Source organism: Festucalex cinctus, chromosome 7 (assembly GCF_051991245.1).
Source record: "Festucalex cinctus isolate MCC-2025b chromosome 7, RoL_Fcin_1.0, whole genome shotgun sequence".
Lineage (NCBI taxonomy): Eukaryota > Metazoa > Chordata > Actinopteri > Syngnathiformes > Syngnathidae > Festucalex > Festucalex cinctus.
Genome location: NC_135417.1, coordinates 13,604,346 through 13,627,787, shown reverse-complemented (window position 1 = coordinate 13,627,787; position 23,442 = coordinate 13,604,346). Strand labels below are relative to the sequence as shown.

The window sequence follows — 23,442 nt, the reverse complement described above, 5'->3', positions numbered from 1 at the left end:
CGTGTGAATAACATATTTTTGAGGGCGGTTGCAATTCCCTGAATGTCCTATAGGCGGTACCAAAATGCCAAAATTGCAAATTGTTTCCAGATAGGGGTTCGACGTGGCAGGGATTGTTTCTTGGGAAAAAGAGGAGTGACTTCAAGTGCAAAGTGTGGCTCGTTGGTCTAGGGGTATGATTCTCGCTTAGGGTGCGAGAGGTCCCGGGTTCAAATCCCGGACGAGCCCATATTTTGATTTGTTTTTTTGCAAATTTCAATGCACATTCACATAAATCATATTATTATCAATCTGTCTCAGCATTATAGTTAATTGCCATTATTTACAGCTGTAAAAAACACATATCTCGTGCATTTAAGATGATTTGTTTATTGTTATGTTGTTAAAAATTTTCTTTGCCTGTAATTTTTGCCACAACCGAGAGCGCCATGATTTTAAAACAAAAGACTCATTTTCCCATCATCCATCTGGCCGTTTTCCCCACATTGTTACAAATACTCACATTGTCTGTTACAACCAACGAAACGTATTGGACATTGAAGTCCTTGCTGTTGCTAATATAATATAATTCATTTATTGTAAAATTGTGAAAAGGAGAAAGAAATTTTTGCTAAATTAAATAATAAAATAATATCGAGATAATCCTTACTTCGCTAAAGCACTTGCCAAATGTCACGGAATGAAAACAAAAGAACTACATTTCCCATGTAGCATTTCTTTTCCGTGCATGCGCACAACTGCCACGCTCGCCCCAGTTTGAGCGTCAGTGCCATGACAACAAGACGATGGCTTCAAGAGGGTAAATGTGATTTATGCCACCGCGAGCAGTAATAAACCTGCGGGCTGGTCAGACGCGTCGGTGAAGAAAAGGTAAGACACCCATTCCATCTGCTGGACACTGGGTTACTCGCCTGGCTAGCTAATTAGCCGGCCAAGCTAAAGTTAATGCGTTAGCCGCGAGCTAATTCATTTGTGAACGCGCCTTGATGTGAGCGCGTGAGCTGCAAAACTTATTAACATGACTTATTGTAGTGCTCAAACGTGGACAATTAAACAGGAAATGTGTTTAAATCTCCATGTCATGTTTGGACACCCCAAAGATGAGGCAGGAATCTGCTGACGCCTCACAGTTTGAGCGAAATATGAAAGAAAGGAATATAATGTTATTACAAGTCATTGTGTTGTGTTTAATGCCCATGGAAAACCTGTTCATGAAAATTTAGTCCTTTTAAGTCTTCATAATTTAAAACCTACACAATTTTGAAGTCTGGTGGAAACTTTTGAGCATCACTAAACCGGATTTGATGTAAAGAAGCATGACTTTAAAAGTGTATTAATTTGTAAAATGAATGTCGCTTTTAATTTGCCACTTTGCTGGATTAGCTGCCTGTTCCACCTGCTCGGTCAGTGCTAAGACAAGAGCAAAGCTGCTTGCCTTCTCAGGCGTATTTACGCGAATGCGATGGTCACATGACTGCCAATGCCGCTCCCATATTGGCTGCCGGTGTTAGCGTATCAGGAAGTGGCTTTTTTTGAGTGACACTTTAATCGATTTGACTGACTTGTGGCGATTATTCAGATGGCCCATATTAGCTCTTTTAAAATTGGAAAAAAAATAATAATAATCAGCTAATTTGCCGATTTGTTTAACATATTACAACATAAGGCAAGATTAAAAGTTGTTTTATTCATTATATTATCATAAATAATTATTTATATTTCATAAAAACATACAGTCATTATTTGGTGTACCAGCCTTGGTCATGTGGGGGCAGTATAATAGAGAGTACCACACACGATGAAGACTTTCACAACTGACTCATCAAGTAAGCCGCCATCATATTAGTCATTTTTCTCCAAGGACAAGCAAGTTTGCTTGACAAATCTTAAAAAGGCTCTCAAAATAAATTTAGCGTAACATTCTTTAAAAAATAATAACCGACTCTCATGCAAACATCACGCAATCACGATATTGAAACCAATAAAACAGTGATGTGTTTTTAGTCAGGACTTTTATGAGTAGCTGCACATCGCTTTTCAAACCTATTTGTGACCAAAATTTGACCTTCTTGTGTCTTCTTCTCTGTCCAATCAGATGTCTCTGTTCAAGGCGCGGGATTGGTGGTCGGCAACACTCGGTGAAGGCGAGGAATTTGACCAGGGGTGCATGTGCGTTGGAGATGTGGACAACAGTGCTACAGGACATGGTAACATAATAGAAATAATGTGCAATGCATTTCAGGTCATAGTCAAATCCATTATGTCAATAGTTTCTCTGTTGGTCTTCTTATGCAGACAAGGTGGTGGTGGGCAGCTACATGGGCATGCTGCGGATCTTCTCCCCTCACTCCACCAAAGCCACTGAGGGGGGCCAGGGCTCGGCCGAGACGCAGCTCCTGGAGGTGCACCTCCAGAACGCCGTCATCCAGGTGGAGCTGGGGAAGTTCGTCTCGTGAGTAGATTTGGTACAGAGGGTTGATGTGACCCTTGAGAAAAGTGTGAGTGGTGAACCTTTTCAAGACCAACCTCTCCAAAATTGCTTGAGGAAGCAACAAAAGTGATATGTAGGGCGCGTTCATTCATGAGACTATAGCAACATTTAGCAACTTAATCTCACTCAAATTAGCTTTAGCCTGATATCCCTCTCACAAGCACACAAATGAGGATTACGCTTGGCGATTTAAGCAGAAGTAGCGTGACTGAAATGAAATTGTGCAGTTCAGTGCTATTTAAGGTTGCTGTACGAAACATTTGCATGGAATGTTTTAGACAAATCAGCTTTTGGCCTGAACATAGAGCAACAGTGGACAAAAAGACACTGTAGAAAGACTCAAATGAGCTGTTATCTAATGAATTAACTTATTTATTGTACTTGATAAAATACAAAATTAATTAAATAAATTGTGCGTCAAACACGTTAATTCTTTGTATACATTTATGGTGACTTTGTTATAATTAAGTTTTGCTATCAAGTAATTGGTTGAGAAATTAATTTACAATCGTATTTTACCTTATCATTTTTTTAAATGTTTTTATTTTTTACTTTGCCTAAACTACGATGGTGCCGAACCCTTCGTCCATTTTAAAAATCAAATGTGGCCTTTGAGCACGGAAGTTTGGCCACTTTTGCTTTCAATCCTTCAGGCAGATGGCGCTCTCTCCATTTAGTCTCCCTTTTGCAGAAATGAAAAGTGAGCTTTCTCGCGGAAAAATAGTTAAAGAAAACTCCATGGCATCGCCTCCTTCCTTCCTTCCCACAGCGTCGTGTCGGTGTTTGCTTTAAGCTGCGGTTTGCCAGCGCGGAATTCCTCCTGGGAATCCGGCGGGCAGTCTGGAGGCGAGGCTGGCGAGTATAAATACTGACGGGCGGACCGAGGCGGTGGGCAGCCCACCAGAGATTTTTTATTTTTTTTTTGCTTTCCCAGGATGAAAGAACATTTGTGGGATCGGCTTCCCCTTCCGTCGTGGTTGGCCCTTTCTAAAGACTGCATTTTATTCTAGCAGGACAAAATCAACAAATGTCTTGTCAGTGGAGAAGTAGCGTCATGGGCTGCTTCTGCTACAGTTCATTGGTTAAAAGTTTAAACTTTTAGAAGCAAGACTATGCTTATTCACAAGGGATGAGGATAATAATGTAAATCCACAAATATTTAACCCCCGAGTTTGGAGGTTTAAAACTGACAATTTGATTAAAAACATTACGTTTGTCAAAATGAAGCTCCTCAAGTTCATTGACACTGAGATGCCACAAGATGGTGACAAAGCACTGCTTTTGTCTAAATGAAACTCCTCAACTCTCTTCAACGTAGTTTCTTGGCACTGAGATGCCACAAAGTGGCGAAAAAGCACCATTTTTGTCCAAATGAAGCTCCTCAATTCACTTGAACATAGTTCCTTAGCAAAATCAGCAGTGTTCTTACTCTAATGATGTTGTGTTTTCCAGGTGTTCAGATCTTCTCCACCTGGCTGTCCTTCACCCCAGGAAGCTGTCCGTCTTCTCCGTTTTAGGTAACTCTGTCCTCCTATGTGTCTCTTCCTATTTAACTCATTCAGTCCCAGCCATTTTCATTGAAGCAACCCCATTTGCTTCCGGCTGTTTTACTGACTTTTGACTGATCTTGCAAGGCCCACAGATATTGTGTTCTTTTTCTATAAAAGCATGCAACCTACCAAAAAAAAAGATTAGGGTATCTTCTTTCATCAGGAAAAAAAGTATATTTCTATCTGTTTATGTTTTGCAGCGATTAGCATTAGAATATAGCTGTTTCATCATTTTTCACAAATCTGTTTAGAATTGACTGGAAATAGCTTGTTTTCGGGCAGCACGGTGAATGACTGGTTAGCACGTCCGCCTCCCAGTTCTGGGGACTCGGGTTCGAGTCCAGGCTCCGGCCTTCATGGGTGGAGTTTGCATGTTCTCCCCGTGCCTGCGTGGGTCTTCTCCGGGCACTCCGGTCTACTCCCACATTCCAAAAACATGCATGCCAGGTTAATTGGGAGCTCCAAATTGTCCCTAGGGTGTACCCCATCTACTGCCCAAAGCCAGTTGAGATAGGCTCCAGCACCCCCCACGACCCTTGTGAGGATTAAGCGGTCAAGAAAATGGATGGATGGATAATTTGTTTTCAACATGGCCCTGGTTGATCTCTTATACTCTACTTCCACTTGCTGGCCGTTTTTGTAATTACTACCATTTTTACACACATTCACTGCAGTTGAGAGGCTGCATCAAAGTTTTCTGCATTCCCTAGCATAAAAACAACACCAGCAAAAAACATATAAATACGTCTTTGGGACACTTGACTAATTTAAAATAGAACGGATGTATACATTTTTGGGATCAAATGAGTTAAGTGGCAGTTAATTGACGGGTGGGTGATGTCTGTGCTCAGGCACGGCGGGCAACGTGGAGCACGGCGACCAGTACCAGATCAAACTGGTCTACGAGCACAACCTGCAGAGGACCTCCTGCAACATGACTTATGGAACCTTTGGAGGGGTCACGGGTAACGCACACATGCACGCACACACGTCACCCACTTGAATGATGCTGTTTCATGCCCTGGCCTTTTGGAAAATGCAAGTCGGGGACAGCCCTACCACAGTCCAAGACAAACTCACACATGCACCCTAGCATGTACACGCTCACTTGTGTCACACACTCAAGTCAACACACACACACGGGAATCCCCTTTAAAGTGCAGAAAATGACTATTCCAAATAAAGGGTGCTTTGTTGAGACATGCACGTGTGTAATTGAGTGTGTGTGCGTTTAGAATATGCCAGACTGTGGTCTGGCATGATGGACCCCTCATTCACTCCCTATTTACATGAGAGACTTTTGCACAGCAGGAACTTTACACCGGAACTGAAAGAACTTTGGAGGAACTTTGCATGTGTTGTTCTGACTGAACTCCAAATTTAATTCCTGGGAATTATTTCAGGGTGAATGAAGACCCTGCTAGGGGGGCATTGTTAGAGAATTTGTTTGCGTGTGTGTGTGCAATTTGGTGTGAATGTGCTTTAGTTATTTAGTGAATGTGCGTGTGCATATGAGTCTGTGCATATGTAACCATATATGAGTGTGTGTATGATGTGACATATAGCAGCACACGTGTACATGGTTTTGGTGATGCAACACACACATAAACACACTATAGACAATACACACTTGATAAAGACTTGAGTGTCCTGAAAAGCACTATATAAATTGGATTTATAATAATAATAATAATAATTAATTATAATAATATTAATTATTATTATTATTATTATTATTATTATTATTATCTTTCGCATGTCTATTGATTTCCACCACTAGAGGTCAGTGTCCACCACTTAATTGCTGTATTTCTGCTGTCTTTTTGTTAGCAGGTTAGAACAGTAATTGGCTATACTTAAAAAAATAAAATAAATAATCTATATATTACTACTACTGTAAGCCACTTTAACATTATGCAGTTGGAACATTCTCACTGCGCTGAAACCAAAATTAGGATTCAATTCAAATACATTGCACAACAGAGTTCAATAAAAAATTGTATCTAAATAAGACCCTTCTTAAAGATGAAATTCAAACATATTGAACTTAAGCATTAAACATGACTGAACTGTACCACACCGAGAGTCACTGGTTTAGAACAAATTAAATGAAATGCTGTTTAGTTTGGGAAATCCCTGCACCTCACTGGGAGGTCAGAGTTCATCTACAAGGAGCCATTAGAGAGCCTTTTTTTTTTTTTTTTTTTTTTTCTGTCTCGTGTCTCACACCACGCAGACACAGAAACTTTATGGTGGTGCTTTAACTTGACCTTAAAGCAAAACCACATCAGCATGGCGTCTTCCTAGCTATTTTTAAACTGAGGTTATTATCTTTTATTGGCGTGTAATAAGTCAGCTTGTAGTGGACGTGAGGGATTGAATAACGCAGCCTTAAGCTAATAAACCAAAATAGAACGTATAGAAGCACACTTTTATACTTGAGCAATTGTGCTGTGCACTCTGCACACAAGACTCTCTGTATAGCACACGGCCATTAATGTTGGCTTTTATTTCCATTATTCATGATACCTTTCGGGCTTGGTGGTTAGCCAGTCTGCCTCACAGCTCTGAGGTTCTGGGTTCGATTGTGAGCTGAGGATTGGAGTTTGCATGTTCTGTATTTGAGTCTGTTCTCTTCAGGCATGAGAGAGAGAGAGAGAGAGAGAGAGAGAGAGAGAGAGAGAGAGAGAGAGAGAGAGAGAGAGAGAGAGAGAGAGAGAGAGAGAGAGAGAGAATGTGTGTGAGAGAGATGTGTGAGAGTTTGAAAGAGGGAGAGAGGGAGAACAAATGAGACAGTGAGAGAGAGGAGTGGAGAGTAAGAGAGAATGAGCGAGAGGACGAGAAAGAATGTGTGAGAGAGAGAACAAGAGAGACAAAATGAGAGAATTTGTGAGGGTGTGAGAGAGAGTGGGAGAGAGGGAGAACAAATGAGACAGTGACAGAGAGGATGAGTAAGAGAGTAAGAGAGAATGAGCGAGAGGATGGGAGAGAATGTATGAGAGAGAATAAGAGACAAAATGAGAGAATGTGTGAGAGTGATTAAGAGAGTGAGAGGAAATATGAGAACGTGATATAGAGAGAATGAAAGAGAGACAGAATTAAAGACAGCCAATGATTTTGTGAGTGAGAGGGGATGAGAGAGGATGAGAGAGAATGTATGAGAGAAAGAATAAGAGACTAAATGTGAGAATGTATGTGAGAGAGCCATTAAGAGATTGAGAGGAACAATGAGATAGAGAGAATGAGAGAGAGACAGAATTAAAGACAGCGAATGAGAGAGAGAGAGAGAGAGAGAGAGAGAGAGACGTTATGAGAGAGCAAGAGTGAATGATAGCGACAGAATGAGTGAGAGAGAGAGAAAAGAGAGCGAGAGAGAGAAATAGGATGAGATAGAATGTGGGTGAGATATAAGAGTCAAAACGAGAGAATGTGTGTGAGAGCAATTAAGAGTGTGAGAGAGCGATATAGAGCGAACGAGAGAGATAGAATGAAAGACAGCGAATGAGAGCGTGAATGAGAGCGACAGAATGAGACAGAGAGTATGTGAGAGACAAAATCACAGAGAAAATGAGGAAAAAAAATTAGAGAGTGTGATACAATGAGAGAGTGAGAGAGAGATAAAGAGAGAAGGTGAATATGTGTAGTGTGTCTCTGAGTGTTGACTGTAAGTCGGTGTGTGTATGCGTGTGTGTGTAACTCTCTTCCCATGTAGTTGTATTGTGTTATTGGCCACTGTGGAACATGCTCATCACTCACACACACCCACATGCACCCTCACGTGTGTTTACACAGAGGAGGTGTGTAGGAGTGTGTGGCTTTTCTTTCCAAATCTCTGCTGATGGATGGTTGGCGCGTGCACATGTGTGTGCGTGTCCGCACTGTATCCCTGACCTCCACTTGACGGCAGTGAGTGTTTTAATAGCGCATAGAGGCCTAATTATAGTCCTCCGGTCACATCGCTGTTTTATGATGGTGTGTTGTATGTGTACATGTGCTAAGGTGTTAATGGAGATATCAGACTGAGTTGGAGTGTGAAACACGCCTCACTCTGCATAGCGCCGCCACCGCTGAAATGAAACAGGAGCAACATGTTTATTGCGTGTGTGTGAGTGTGCGCGCATTTGTGTGCGAGGCCATGTTGTAAATTGTTGCAGGTTAAATGGTGGAAGCCAGGGTTTAAACTACGTCAACCATAATTATGCAAATGCCGACATTCCAGATAAGATTATATTCATGGGGTTTTATTCAAGGGACGACAACAATGAATCAACCCAGACAGAGGGGAGACAAGAGACTAAATACACACACACTAATTGACACAACGAGACACAGCTGGGCAAGGCCAAGTGGCAGAGGGTGCTGATTGGTTGACATATTAAGAAGGGCAGGCCAAAACACAAGTGGACATAATGCTTAACAAGACTAGGGAGGCACACAAGGACAACACAACACAACAAAACAAAACACAGATCATGGATGAAACCTAAAGAAACATGATGATAAAGACAAAACCCAAACTAAACCTGAACCATAACAAAAGTAAAACAAAAAACCAACCCAAACCAATGCAAACCATGACGAGTTTTTCCACCCTAGATATCTTCGGGGTCCCCAACATGACATACCCCAACTCACTCAAAAATTGTCTGCTCCAGTTTTACCGATCAGTGACAAATTGGGTGGGCATGTTTGTCATAATAGAATGCATGAAAAAGTCTGTAGGACCCAACAGAAAGTTGGCCATTTTGGTTGGAAGCTGCCATTTTGTAATCCAAATGAATCCTAAGATGAAAACAGACAGCCTAGACCAGTGGTGTCCAAACTACGGCCCGGGGGCCATTTGCGGCCCGCCGTCCATTTTTCAGTGGCCTGCCACATATGTTAAAAATGGCATTTGACTCAGTTCAAACAAAATAAACAAAACAAAAATGTTTGGAGATGGTCAAAGTAAGAAGGGAGGGTATCGAAAAACAGGTGCCATTAAAGGTTATTTTAGTTAACTAAAACTAATGAAAAAAGTAAAACTAAAATTCCAAAAACAATATTGTTACCGAAATAAAATAAAAACAAGAATGCTTTTTAAAAAAAAACGAAACTAACTGAAACTACATTTTAACTTTACAAAACTAACTATAATTATAGCAAACTTCATTTTAGTCTTTGGTAATTCATTTAATACACGAGCCTTTGGGGATGATATTAAATGTGATTTTTAGTAGATTTATTTTGATATAACCCGGAATAATAATGTTTGAAAGTATGTCACACAGAACTAAAACTTTAACTAAAATGAAAAATTCCAGAACTATAATAACCCTACTGCCATATTACAAATAAATTGGTTTATATACTGTAGCATTTTTCTGAATATGCAAAAGCACACATCAATTATTTGTACAATTTAGGACTAAACACAATTTCTCTTCATAACATTAAGTGGCCCTTGCGTCCTTCTGATTTTCTGGATGTGGCCCTCAAATGAAAAAGTTTGGTCACCCCTTTCCTAGACTGATGGCTGACTCTAAAGTCATATTATTATTTTGACTATACCATCTTGTGTGTAAAAACAGTGGTAGAGAAAATAATCACATCAACCCTGTCCTCTTTCCTGTTGCCGCCAGGTCACTCACTGTGCATCCAGTCGATGGACGGCATGCTGATGTTCTTCGAGCAGGACAGCTACACCTTCGGAAGGTTCCTCCCTGGCTTCCTGCTTCCCGGCCCGCTGGCCTACAACCCCCGGACGGATAGCTTCCTCACCGTGTCTTCCGCCCGCCAGTTGGAGAGCTACAAGTAAGTTTCGCTGTTCGTGTTGAGCGTCGACACAAAAGTTCTGCGAGTGGAAAAGAAAATGTGACAAACCACAGAAATGTACCCGAGAACTCTTTGTGTTGCCGTATTGAAAGTGCGCTTGGTGAACAAGGTGTGCGTTGTCACACTTGCAGACGGTCTTTTGGCAACGTGTGCATGTCTATGTTGGCCAGCACTATCAGGCCTCGTGTAAAGTTTAAGCAAACATTTTTTTGTGTAAGTTGTACTCTCACTGGAAGATGATCTCGCTGGAAACACCGCGCACACACACATGCAAATGCAACTCAACTCGGGTGCCAACACTCACACACAGGAGTGCTTGAAAAGCTCAACAAGTTGTCTACAGGTGTAAAACTGAAGGCCAAGTCAGGCCTTTACATGCTATTATAATAATGTACCGTCCACATTTCTGTTGTAGAGGATGAAATGCTTCTTTCACTCAATAAAATGTACAACTTTTATGTAGGGCCCAACCGATATATTATATCTGCCGATTATTTATTAAAAATATATATATAATACAAATAATGACAGCTAATGCTGTTTGAAAGTACTATATAAATAAACATGACTTGACTTGACTGTTCCTGTGCGTTTTGGCCTCTTGGGGGCAGTGTGGTGCTGTGCATCCATGGCGTACCCACTTAAAGTGAGTACAGAAGAAAGTTGCGATTGATTTCTATTAAAATAACTCGTTTTTCACACATTGGGAAGAATTTGTGCCTTTGCGTAGTGTTATCTCATCTGTGGGTATGTGTTCCCACAAGATTTGTGTGTGGATATTCGTTATTTGAAGGAAAAACACTCCCGGAGTGGTCGCTAGCTTCCTGCCTTCCTGTTAGCATTTGCTAACTTCCTATTAGGGCTAGGCTAGTGATGTTTTAGAAACAAAGCATGTTTTTTATTTAAATATACAATGGATGAAATTCTTTACATTGTGTATTTAGTTTTACAGTTAACGGCAACTGCGGTGTCATTAAAAAACTTATAGGACGCTTAGGGGCAACAGAATAACCAGAATAACATACGCTGTACACCTGCTAGTTGCTAATGCTATGAAAGCAAAATGGTGCATTCAGGGCACTTTCACAGCGTCGGAAACTTCGGTTTTCTTTGATAATGTTTTAAGGCGGAAATAATCGGCCATTTGGCCCAATTGGCCGATTGTTTTGGCCGATGTTTGATGGCCAGTAATCGGCCGATTATAATCGATGGCCGATTAATCGGTTGGGCCGTTTTATATAATTGACCATAAATATGTTATATTGTTGATTTCTTTGCAAGTAAGAAAACTTCCAAATTATGTAAAAACTCATAATTTCAGTTACAACTACCCCAAATAAGGACAAGCGCTAGAAAATTGATGGCTGTGGAATATCATCATTCATGATATTGCGGTAGCAGAATACTATACTTTTTTAATACTTTTATTCTAATTCCGTGTCTATCTGAAGCAGTCAGTCATTTCCAGGAAGCCCTCTCTCACTTCACATCTGCGAGTTCTCCTCCGGCTCCCTTCTCTTATCCACTTGGGCTTCACGCATAACGATAAACAGCCCTGACGTTGGCGCTAATAGAGCGGGACACCCCGGGACCGCATAAAATGTGTGGGCCGGGTGTCGGTCCGACCTGGCGGAGACCATTCGCAGCTGTTGAGTCATAAAAATACTTTCAGGTGGCGAAACAAAGAAAAGATACAGTGAATTATCCCATAGGAAATCGTGTAAATCCAATTCATTATGTTCCAATTGTCACAAAAAAAAAAAATAATAAGAAAAAAAACTGTTTTGTTTAATGAATAGAAGAGGCATTTTTTAAAAGTAGCAATTGAATTAGGGGTGTCAAATGTTTGACTTCATTTAAAGTTTTTTTTTTTTTTTTTTTTTTTAAACGCACAATTAATGACCGGCCCTTACTTGGAAAGACTGTACTGGAATTCCAGTCGCAACACAGCAGACACATCAATGTCAAAGTAATCAATTTAATAATAATAATGTATATCAGCTGTCACCAACCTCTTGCAAATGCAATTATGCCATCTAGTGGCACAAAAATGACCTCAACACAAATCAATATCACGCTCGTTTTTGTTTTTTTTTTACAGTACACCTTTTTCATTTTGACTCAGTCGTATGAATTATTATGAAATTACAGTATCAATGGCTAAAAGGTGCAGCCATATTTCTATTAGTTTAACATTTTTCAACTTCTATGTTGAGAGAGAAAGAAAGCAGTTCTCTCTCATTTAGTTCTAAATATCTAGCTGTTAGTCTGTCTACTTGTGTATGTCTGTCTACCCATCTGTTCGTCATCTACCTGTCCATCCATCCATCCATCCATCCATCCATCCATCCATCCATCCATCCATCCATCTGGATAGTAACTAGTTCTATGTATTGTTTTGTTGTCTGTCTTGTTCTAGCTAGCCATTTATCTGTCTAGTTTTAGCTATCCTACCCATGCACCTGTCTAGTTGTACTCATCTCTCTCTATTGTGTAGCTATATTCGTAATAAGGGAAATTAGGTGTTTGATGCTTTTCTCATTGCAAATAGCTTCTCTAGTTGGGTCAGGCCGGGCCACGCAGTGTTGGTCCAGCTGTTTAAGGAGGACACATTCTTGCCAGGGTGCCATGACTGCCAATTCCCTGGAATGTTCCACATACCCAAGACGCCAACATCAACGCGTTTCAGGTGGCATTCGCGGCGTTTTAACATCTGCTCCGCACCAACAGGTACGAGACTCTGGCCGTGGCCACGGAAGCCGAAAGCCGCCAGGACCCCGACCGGCCCCCCAAGACCGGCATCAAGAAGCTGACGGTGAGTCCTCATCTCCAGTCAACCCCACTGTGATGTCACTTGTTCCTGTGGCGACCATTAGCGCTCATTAACGCTAACAAGCCCAATTTGCAAGAATAAACTCATTGACACGGCTCGTTCAACACTTTTGGCGTCGTTTCAGTTGTACTTGGCAAGGAGGCGCTTTACTTGCACTCTGCTGCCCTCCCATTAGCGTCCATGGAAAGCCTTATGTTGCATGCAGGTAACCATGACAACACACACTGATTTAAAGAACCACATAAAGGAGTATGGCGGTGTTTACATGACGGGTACAAATGTTAACATGTCACTAAGGTTCACGAAGAGTTGAATGGGAGTTAGTGGGTGAATGAGTGGATGGAAATAGTGTATAAACTCAACTGAACTCAACTTTATTTATAAAGCACTTTTTACACAAGGTTAAAGAATCATTGAACAAAAATGCATTGTAATTGTTCCATCCATCCATCCATCCATCCATCCATCCATCCATCCATCCATCCATCCATTTTCTTTACCGCTTCTTCCTCACAAGGGTCGCGGGGGATGTACACTCTGAACTGGTTGCCAGCCAATCCAGATAAATAAAAATTTTGAATTGAATTTGAGTAAAAAGTTGACCAGGACTGTTTTCCCCCGCAGCCCGACTGGACGTTGGTTCTTGGCGAGCAGGCCTTGGACATCTCCGTGGCCTCCTTCTCCCACTCGTCCTTCTCCATCTTCATCCTGGGCGAGCGGAACCTCTACTGCCTGCGTGACAACGGGCAGATCTACTTCATGAAGAAGTTGGAGTTCAACCCCAGCTGCTTCCTGCCGTACGCCTCGTGTGAGTCACTCGCGGACACATGCACATCATTTGCGGCTGGAAAGACAGACTGATGGAAATGAGTGAGTGGGTGAATGATGATTTTTGAATTGTGTATTCGATCGACTTCGTTAAATTCCCGTGTAAATGACAAAACCGACAGATAAAAGCAGGTGTGTTTGCATGCAATCGCACGCACTCTGTCATTTTGACCCCCCCCTCCTCGCTGACCGCCACTTTGACCCAACGAGATGTTTGTTTTGCGTGTGGTCGTCACCTCAGATCTCTCCTGGTGGTAGCTGCGCTGCTCCCGGATGGGCACACGTGCGTGCGTGTACATGTACGTGTGTTTGTATAATGCACGTCTCGTATTTATAGCTCATGTTTCAAGGGAAAAGTATACGCGAGTTCATATGCAGCCACTTGATGAAATGTTATGATGTCATCACTTGGGTTATTTCTCCACTTTGTGGCTGCAAAGTTTATCACGTGCCTTTTTACCACTTTTCCAGCCCTAAAAATAATTTTGATATTCTAGCTGGGTGGCGGAAGCAAAGCCTGCACACGCAGAGAACATTAGCACAAGGTTTATTCTCATTTTGCCATTTTGGGTTTTCCAAACCTCGAACCAAAAACTAATTCTTTTTCTCCGTTTTGTGGTCGTGTAGCACCAAATTATCTTCATTTCAATAAAAAGCTCTACAGTAAGTAATCCAGCAAGAAATAACCACAAAGTGACCTTTATGTGTAATATCTGACATTCTCCCCTTCCCCTTTTAAAAATACAAATAAAAAAGCACTTTTACGATGGGCACAACTTGCCCTAATACATATTTTGTCCTTGTTTTCCATTTAGTGACCGATGACACTACCAACCTGTTGCTAGGCAACCACACCAACATGCTGCTGGTGTACCAAGACGTCACGCTCAAGTGGGCTGCCCAGCTCGCTTTCGTGCCCGTGGCGCTTCGCGTCGCCAACTTCCCGTGAGTGTGACGCCCATGTAGTGGTGACGTACAAACACATATGCACGCACACATGCCGGAGTCGTTGTCTTTTATTAGTTTTGTGACAAGGGAATTGCCTTTTTGGGGCCCTCAACATAACATCCCGAAAAAGTCACCAACTTTTGCAAGTGCATGTATCCTCGTGAAAATGTATTTATTTTAACAATTTGCAACATGAGCCCCTATAACTAACTTGGTAGCGCCCCCTGGAAAGCTAAGAAAAAAAAGAAAAAAAATCTCCTGATACCAGTATTACCTATCGCCACAAAATTGGACATGCAACCCCCTGAACTCCCAGCTGTTTTACTGGATTTTGACTGGTTTTGTAAGGCCCACAGAATACTGTGCTTTATTGCTATAACAACATTGTACCTACCAAAAGAAAGATGAGAGTTTCTTCTTTCATCGGGAAAATAAAGTATATTTCTATCTGTTTCCGTTTTGCAGCAATTAGCATTAGAATACAGTTAAGTTTCATCATTATTCACAAATCTGCTTAGAGTTGTGGGGAAACTTTTATCATGTTTTATCATGGCCCTGGTTGATCATACTCTGCTGCCAACTGCTGGCCGTTTTTGTAATTACTACAATTTTCTTTTTCACCCACTCTCAGCAGTTGAGAGACTGCATTAAAAAGCCTTCTGTATGCGTTAGCACAAAAAACAAACAAACATAAAAAACGTATAAATACGTCTTTGGGACACTTAATAGATTAAAAATAGAACATATAAGTTTTTGGGAACAAATGAGTTAATAAAGTTTGTGACATTATCACATGACATAATTTAAAATAGGGATAGACCGATTATCGGCTGAGCCGATTATCGGTGCCGATATATGACATTTTGACAAATATCGGCATCGGCCTTTTTACCAATCTGATGGCCGATAAAGCTGGTCTCTCACTGAGTGGTGAATGCTTGCGAACGTAGTGGATTTAGGCTTTTCATCAGTATTTGTTGTTCACAGTTTTTACTTTGTCGTAAAGACATTTCGAACATATTCAGAAATGTTTTTGCTGTTTGTGAAGATCTTTTGAAACCTTGAACCCTAATGAAAACCCCAAATTAGCTACATTCGCATGCATTTGTCTCTCAGTGAGATACAGGGAACTTTTCGTTTATGGGATTATTTAAATTTCCACTTTATAAAAAAAAAAATGATCCTGACACTGGGAACTCCCTACACTTTTCATTTTAAAAAATTTAAAAACAAATAAATAAAATTAAGAAATTATGTTGAAATTAGTATAGTTTACTATTTAGTTTAGCTCAACAACGCTGGAAGCTCCCTGCAATTTCTGCTATCATTTTTTAAACAAAGCGGTCAATATAATTTAAAATTAAAAGATTTTTTTTTTTTTCACATTAATATCAATATAATTTAAAATGAAAAGAAAAAGTTTTTTTTTTAATTTTGATCTTAATATTTTCTCTTTTACTGCAAATAAATATCGGCAAGAAATATCGGTTATCGTCCTTGACTACTAATAATCGGTATCGGTTTCAACAATTTTGATGTGAATTATTTCTCTTTTACTGCAAATGAATATCGGCTAAAAATATCGGTCATCGTCCTCCTTGACTACTAATAATCGGAATCGGATTCGGCCTTGAAAAAACCATATCGGTCAGTGACTAGTTTAAAATCACAGCATCTTTGACACGCGTTTGGATGCAACGGGGTTCCGTCACCTCATTGAAGTGACCTTCTCCATCGTCCCAACATGTGGCCCCAGTCGGGTTCTTTGGTGTCTTTGCTCACGTTAACATCAACAGCGGTGGGTGGGAACATCCCACTGTGGGCAAAGAGTGTGTTTCCGTCACAGTCGGTCGCGTGCGTGAGTGTGTTTCCGCGGCAGTTAAAGTGGACGTTTAAATGCAGGCGATTTCCACCCATGCAGGTGCGGAGCCTCCACCTGAACTCCGCCACCCTGTGCGCGCGCATGTGTGTGCGTGTGTGTGTGTGTACACCATGCGTGTGCATGCGTGTGTGTTAAGGCCTCGTTGGCCTGGAAGCACGACACATCTGCAACCAGTTAACACGCACTCACTCACGCTGTTAAAACACATTATTGCATCACTCAGCATTTCCTGCTTCTCCCTTTTCCCATTTTTGTTCTGTCAGGAAATCTTTACGTATATTTGATGTATTTGCCCATAAAAAAATGAGGAAGTGGGACACACAGAAATAGAAGAATTTAGAATAATAGATTTGTGGAAAATAATGCATCAAATGAGTTATTATTTTACATAAATTCAAGAAAGATGACTATTAGGCTGTTTGACATTTACTGCATAAACTGGGAAATGCTTTCCGGTGAATTACTGCACACACAGTTAGATGCATGAGCATGTTTCTGAGAACTGCTTCACATCTGTGTTGCATAGAGCACTTGTTGAATACTATTCCAGCACCGGACCTACATGCATATATCTAACTGTAAATTATGGCATTAAAATGACTCAAATACTACTTAAGAATATTTGTGAGAATGCTTCACATCTGTGTTGCATGTAGTCTCTTTGTTGTCTCTTGGTCCTGCACATCATGCTACACACATGTAAATTACTTAGTTTCAACTCATTTTGGCTTCACCCCTTATTAGGGCTGTCCAATTAATCAAAATTCAATTGCAATTTCAATTATTACACTCCACAATTACAATATCAGCATATTTGTAAACAACAACAACAACAAAAGATTATTAATAAAAAAAATTAAGTTGTTTAAATGTATACATTTGCACCCTTTTTCAATTTTAAAATAACTAATTTAATACATTTTGTTTCATCCAAAAGGAACTTGCGTAATTATAGTGTTTCAAATTTGTTTTATTTGTCTTAATATTTTATTTATTTATGTATTTATTTATTTATTTATTTATTTATTTATTTATTTATTTATTTTACGTTTCAACATATTTTCTGGTTTTGTACCAAAAAATTGTCCTACTGCAAAGTGCACAAGTTGCACTCCAACTTAAAGTTTTTGCCAACATAAATAAATAATTACTTAATTAATTAATTCAATATTAATATAAATTCTGCGAGGACTCGGGTTTGAGTCCAGGCTCCGGCCTTCCTGGGTGGAGTTTGCATGTTCTCCCCGTGCCCGCCTGGGTCTTCTCCGGGTACTCCGGTCTCCTCCCACATTCCAAAGACATGCATGGCAAGTTAATTGGGTACTCCAAAATTGTCCCTAGGTGTGCTTGTCAGTGTGGATAGTTGTTTGTCTCTGTGCGCCCTGCGATTGGTTGGCAACCAGTCCAGGGTGTACCCCGCCTACTGCCCAAAAACAGCTGAGATAGGCTCCAGCACCCCCGCGACCCTTGTGAGGAATAAGCGGTTAAGAAGATGGATGGATGGATGGATGGATGGATGGATGGATGGATGGATGGATGGATGGATAAATTCTGCTTGGTCCAAAAGGAACTTACATAATTATGGTGTTTCTATTTTTTTTAATGGGTCACGATATTTTTAAATGCTTAAACAATTTCTTGTTTTGTACCAAAAAATAAATAATGGTTTGAATAATCGGGATTTCAATTATTGCCAAAATAATCATGATTATTATTTTTTCTATAATCGACAAGCCCAACCCTTTATGTTTTGTGCAATGTATTGTGGTGTCAGGGATCTGAAGGGCGCCGTGGTGAGCCTGAGCTGGGACGGCCACCTGCTGTGCTCGTACATGGGCACCGACCCGTCCTTCTACTCCACGCCCAAAGTTGATGCCCGCGAGGTGGACTATGAGCAGGCTGAGGCCGAGATGAAGAGGCTGCAGAAGTTCATCAGAGAAGCCAGCAGGACTCAGGGTACGAGGGATGATGCGGGATTTTTTAATATACAAGTTAAACTGTTCTCAGTTTTCTGAATTTTATCAAAATATCATAAGGATCAAGACTTCCATCTGTATTATAGACAGTGTTCCCCGCTTTATCACAGTGGTTACATTCCAGACCTACCTGTAGTAGGTGAAAATCAGCGCTCTCGAGAGACCATAAAATATATATACACAAAAATACAAATAATAATAATAATAAAAAAAATAAATAATAGACTAGTTTTACCCCTCCTACAAGCGTTTAAGCTGTACCTTATGAAATGTCCAATGGAGTGATTTAGCATAAATATGACAAAAAAATTGTGTTTCAGACATTCTGCCTAAAGGTGAAAGGGAGAAGGACTTGACGGTAACAGCATGTGTGTCTCCTGACATGGATGACCCGTCGGTATGTGCACGCGCATGCAGTACACATGTGCTTTGTGTCTTGTGACTTGCTAGCAGGGATGTAATGATAACGGCAATATCGTGATATCGCGATATTAAAACTGCCACAATATATCATCGGCGTCATGTCACGATATTAAAAGCAGCACATCTTTTCAAAAGGTCAGGTTGATTTTCATGTGTGCAGTTCTAGAACCCTGTGGTGGCTGGTTTTGTAGTGCAGTTTAATTTTCATAAGGCATGTTTTGGCCCTTCTATGTTTAAAATCCGTTGTTGTTTTTTTTTTTTTACAATATTGTGACCTTTTTTGTATCACCAACCTCCCCACAATATCGTCATAATTATCGTACCGTGACCTTCATATCTTATTGTGATGTTTGGATATCGTTACATCCCTGCTTGCTAGCATACTTTGTTTTCCCCCAAAAAATGACAGATGTACTCACTTTGATGAAATACTGATATCCTCATTTGTTTTGTCTCGTTGCACAGCAAGCTCTGATCCAAGACATGGACGGCTTCCCTGTCCCTTCAGTGACCGTGAAGGTGAGTTCAGAAGCGCATTTGAGGACGTTTTATCGTATTTCTACATCCTCCTCCTAAATGTGTGCAGGTGACAGTGAAGGCCAGCAGCCCGTTGGCCTCGTCCAAGCTGACCGCTGTTGTTCAGCCTCCGCTTGCAGTCACCCAGGACCAGTTTGTCCTGGAACCTTTAGGTCAGTCATGTGTATGTGTTTGCACGGACAACATGTTGGACAACTTGTCTTCTGGCTGCATCTGATCTGTAGCAATTGTGACGAATTGTCTGCAGATTGTTCTTATCCTTTGGGTGCACAAACTTGTACTCTTGTGTATGCGTATATGTGAAAATACTCGAGTTTCGCTTTGGACAATAGAGGGTTGAAAAAAAAAGTGGATTGACCTCAAGCAGCTGCAATAATGGGAACGATTTCAACGTTTTCAAAAAGCACAGACTAGATATCGAGATGAAAAGATTCATCCCGAGAGGGAGATTAAATTGTCACAGCAGCAATATTTAAACAACCAATGTGGGAGTCAAGACTCAAACTCAAAAACATATGAAACTGTAATTTGGCTCCCACAACCCACGAAGAAAAAACAAACACAGACCAGCATTGAGGAAGAATTTGAAGAAATACAAATCTAAACTGAGCAAGAAAAATCACACACGCTTTCCACAAATTTCCAAATGGGATCATTCAAAAGTCTTAAATTGATCAGAATTGTCCTTTAAAATGATACAGGATCTTCAAATTTGCCGTTCACGGGTTTAAAAAAAATGCTTCATACACTATTTGTAATTACTCTGTATTCACTATAAAATGTGGTGGAAGTGAAGTCAAAATTTTCTTTCCACTAATATATCCTATGTTCCCCCACTCGTAGAAACATGGTATTCTGAATTGTATTCAGCTTGGGGAATAAGAATAGGGAAAGTCAACCTTAAACATTTCTTGAAAATAATATGTTATATGTGACCTCACTAGTCTAAAAATGACATTCTGATTAATATCACATTTGTGGAATATGAGTTCCATCCTTTTTTTTTTCTTTTTTTTTAAATCAATACTGCATCAGAAGGCCACTTGCTGTCGACTGAAGATGACTCAGGTCTGAGACAAGAACCAATCACAGTTCAGCCTCAGAAAACGGGTGAGCTGTGATTGGTCATTGCCAACTGAGCAACTGTGATGTCATCTTCAGTCGACAGCAAGTGGCAAAATGGCCGACCCCTGAAATGGATAAAAATGGCCAGATTTTGCTGCTTAACTCATATTCCACTAACGCAATATTAATCTGAATACCATATCCATACTGCATAGAACATATTATTGTCCAGATTTTTATTTTTATTTTTTGGCTTGACTTCCCTTTTAGTAGACTAATCCATCCGTTTTCTGTCATTTAAGGAGGATGATATTTTATGCAGCACTCCCCACCTGCTGTCCACTGAAATTAACGCCTAAGTGCCCACAGGCTGGCCTCATAAGTCGAGTCACTTATATCTCAAGGTCCCACTATATTTCATACAAACATTTTCTTACAATATTATAATGGATGATTGAGTCCATATCAACCAATTAGGTCTTTTAAAAATCTCAAATTTGACCTTCTGAAACCTGTGAAATGCCTCTTCCCAATTTCCGTTCATTTTGACTTCCTCTCAGCACAGCTGCTCTTTTGTAACCATTCCTTTCTTCGATCTATCCATTATCACTATCCGTCGTAACTTCATACATGGAGCAGATGTTCATTTTTGGAGTAAAAATGTCCATTTATGTCATGCGCACGTTGTCTGCAGGCGTCATCCGTCAAGAGTGCGGCAGCATCATGCGCTCTTTATGCATCTTTTTTTGTGAGTTTGTTTATCATTTCAAGATGTGTGCACTGCACTTTCATTCTGAACTGTCAGTCATTGATGGACGACGTGTCCATGCAGCAACGTGAGTGAGCTGGACGCCATGCGCAGCTGTGCACTCTGCATTGTGCGCCGGCCCTTTAAATAGTGTCACTTTCTCCCATATGTTTTCATTGGGCCTTTATAATATGTATTTGATATGCTTGAGACTCGTCTTACAGTTTTTGTAATAATAGTAGGCTCACTACACAATAAATTTCATAGAATAAATTTTACTCTAAAGACTACATTTGGTCCCACTCTAAAAAGAGTAGTTTTACACTTGGAAGAGAGTAAAAAAACTAAAACAAACAAACAAACAAACAAAAACACTCAAGGTTCTGTAATTGTTTCTCAACAGGTGAGATTTTTATTTTTTATTTTACTTTCTTCCGAGTATAACGTTTACTCTGTCTTAGACTGAGACTGAATATCTTTTTCAGAGTAAAATTTACTCTACAGAATTTACTGTGTAGTAGTAAGACAATTCAGCACACGAGAAGAACAACTAGGACACGCTAGAATTTTTATTTTTTTTATTTTTATTTTTATTTTATTTTTTTACCACCGCAAGTGCAGTGCTAGTGCAGTGGTGCCTGGTTTGATTCGTTCTGTGATGCCAGTTGTAACTCAAAACAATTGTTATCTCAAATAGCCTTTCCCAACTGAAATGAATGGCAATGTCATCAATCCGTTCGAGTCTTCCCCAAAAGAACGAAATTCATTCTAATGTGCATTTTAATGAACAAATACTTAAATATTGTTCTATATAAAAAAAATAAATACATAAAAAATATACAGTAATGCCCTGCGACCCTTGTGAGGAGCAAGCGGTTAAGAAAATGGATGATGTGGACACACTTGGCATGCCGTGGATAGACTTGGCATGACATGGACAGACGTAGCAAAATGTGGATAGACTTGGCAGGACGTGGGCAGACTTGGCAAGACGTGGACAGACTTGGCAGAGCGTGGACAAACTTGGCACGACGTGGACAGACAGGCTAGACGTGGAGAACTTGATTTGACGTGGAGAACTTGACTAGACATAAACACTACCAACACAGCACAGCACACCTCAACAGGACAAGACAAGACAATGCTACCACAACGCGTGACCAAACACTACTGATTAAATACAACACTAACAAGACACACCTGAGAAACACAGCAGATAGAGGGCACATGGGAAGGGAAGACACACGCAGGTGGACAAGGTTAACAATAACGAGACACGCGGAGAACTCAGGACAAAACACTACAAACACCTAAAACCAAACAAAACCTAACCACATGGAAACAGAACATGACAGAAGGAATTAAACAGTTCTTACCACATGTTGTGCTTCAGATTTATAGAAAGACATTTGAGCATTTTTGATATCCCATACCATGTAGTGACTGACACCCTCCAGTAGTGTTGGTGTCTTGTGTTGTACTTCTGGTTCTGGTTGTACAGCTTGAACTATAAAGCTGTTTTCTGCTGGAACCAATTTTTGTGACAAGACAAACGAAAGCACTAAAACATTCACAGCTGCGGAGCTTTGATGTGATTGTAACTCAAGTCGCTACTTTAGATTTTGTTGGCCTTTGGCGGCTACCAGCTAATTAGCTTAATCCTGCTACTGTCACTCGATGACTCACATACACACAATCACTTATATAGTCATACACAGACACACGTACACACTTTTTTATTGTTATTTCACTTTTTATTCGTCTCAGATGGCGACTCGATTACCGGCTCACCACACAACCGCACACACACTGCCTCCTTTGTTTTCCCTCCGCTCCGTGTCCATTCTAGCTTAAATTTCATTCGCTCCTCTCTAAAATAAAACATCATTCCCTGTGACGCCATGGTCGTTGATTGTCATGTTCATGCACATTCTTCTAAAGTCAGGAAGAAAGTGGTGATTTTGTTTAGGTTCACAGTTCAAAGGTGTGCGCAGATTGGTCAGTGCAAGGGTCAAAGGTTAGAGTTTAACAGCACACTTGCTTGTTACCTCTATCAAATCTTATCAGGGCTTTCCTGACATATTTCGTTTTCCAAACGTTTTGACATTTTTTCCCCCTCAGAAATATCAGACCCTGACGGAGGTTTATATTATTGTCATGAAATTTGGTGGGCATGTTTATCATGGGTGTACCCCCAAAAACGTCTCAACTTAGTTACCGTGCCCAAAAAGACACAGGAAGTCTGCGATTTTAGTTTGACATGGTTATTTTAGCATATAGCAAATAAAAGCAGAGTTTTCATGTTTCCAGAATTCTGGCCCCAAAGCCAGTTTCAATTGTGGCCTTA

At 40.4% G+C, this 23,442-nt stretch overlaps 1 protein-coding gene and 1 non-coding gene across 2 annotated transcripts in view; both read left to right on the top strand.

Moving 5' to 3' along the window:
• Positions 1-156: 156 nt before the first annotated feature.
• On the top strand, positions 157-228 carry trnap-agg (transfer RNA proline (anticodon AGG)). The gene has a single exon. It is a non-coding gene; the product is annotated as a tRNA-Pro (tRNA).
• A 501-nt stretch (positions 229-729) lies between these two features.
• bbs9 (Bardet-Biedl syndrome 9) overlaps positions 730-23,442 on the top strand; it is a 61,460-nt gene continuing 38,747 nt past the window's right edge. Inside the window, exons 1-13 of the mRNA XM_077527122.1 lie at positions 730-870; positions 2,096-2,207; positions 2,296-2,452; positions 3,944-4,008; positions 4,893-5,006; positions 9,663-9,834; positions 12,586-12,670; positions 13,313-13,496; positions 14,332-14,461; positions 18,121-18,302; positions 18,643-18,719; positions 19,211-19,264; positions 19,332-19,434. Of these exons, the coding sequence (XP_077383248.1) occupies positions 2,096-2,207; positions 2,296-2,452; positions 3,944-4,008; positions 4,893-5,006; positions 9,663-9,834; positions 12,586-12,670; positions 13,313-13,496; positions 14,332-14,461; positions 18,121-18,302; positions 18,643-18,719; positions 19,211-19,264; positions 19,332-19,434 (1,435 nt within the window). The 5' untranslated portion in view covers positions 730-870. The remainder of the gene's footprint in view (positions 871-2,095; positions 2,208-2,295; positions 2,453-3,943; positions 4,009-4,892; positions 5,007-9,662; positions 9,835-12,585; positions 12,671-13,312; positions 13,497-14,331; positions 14,462-18,120; positions 18,303-18,642; positions 18,720-19,210; positions 19,265-19,331; positions 19,435-23,442) is intronic.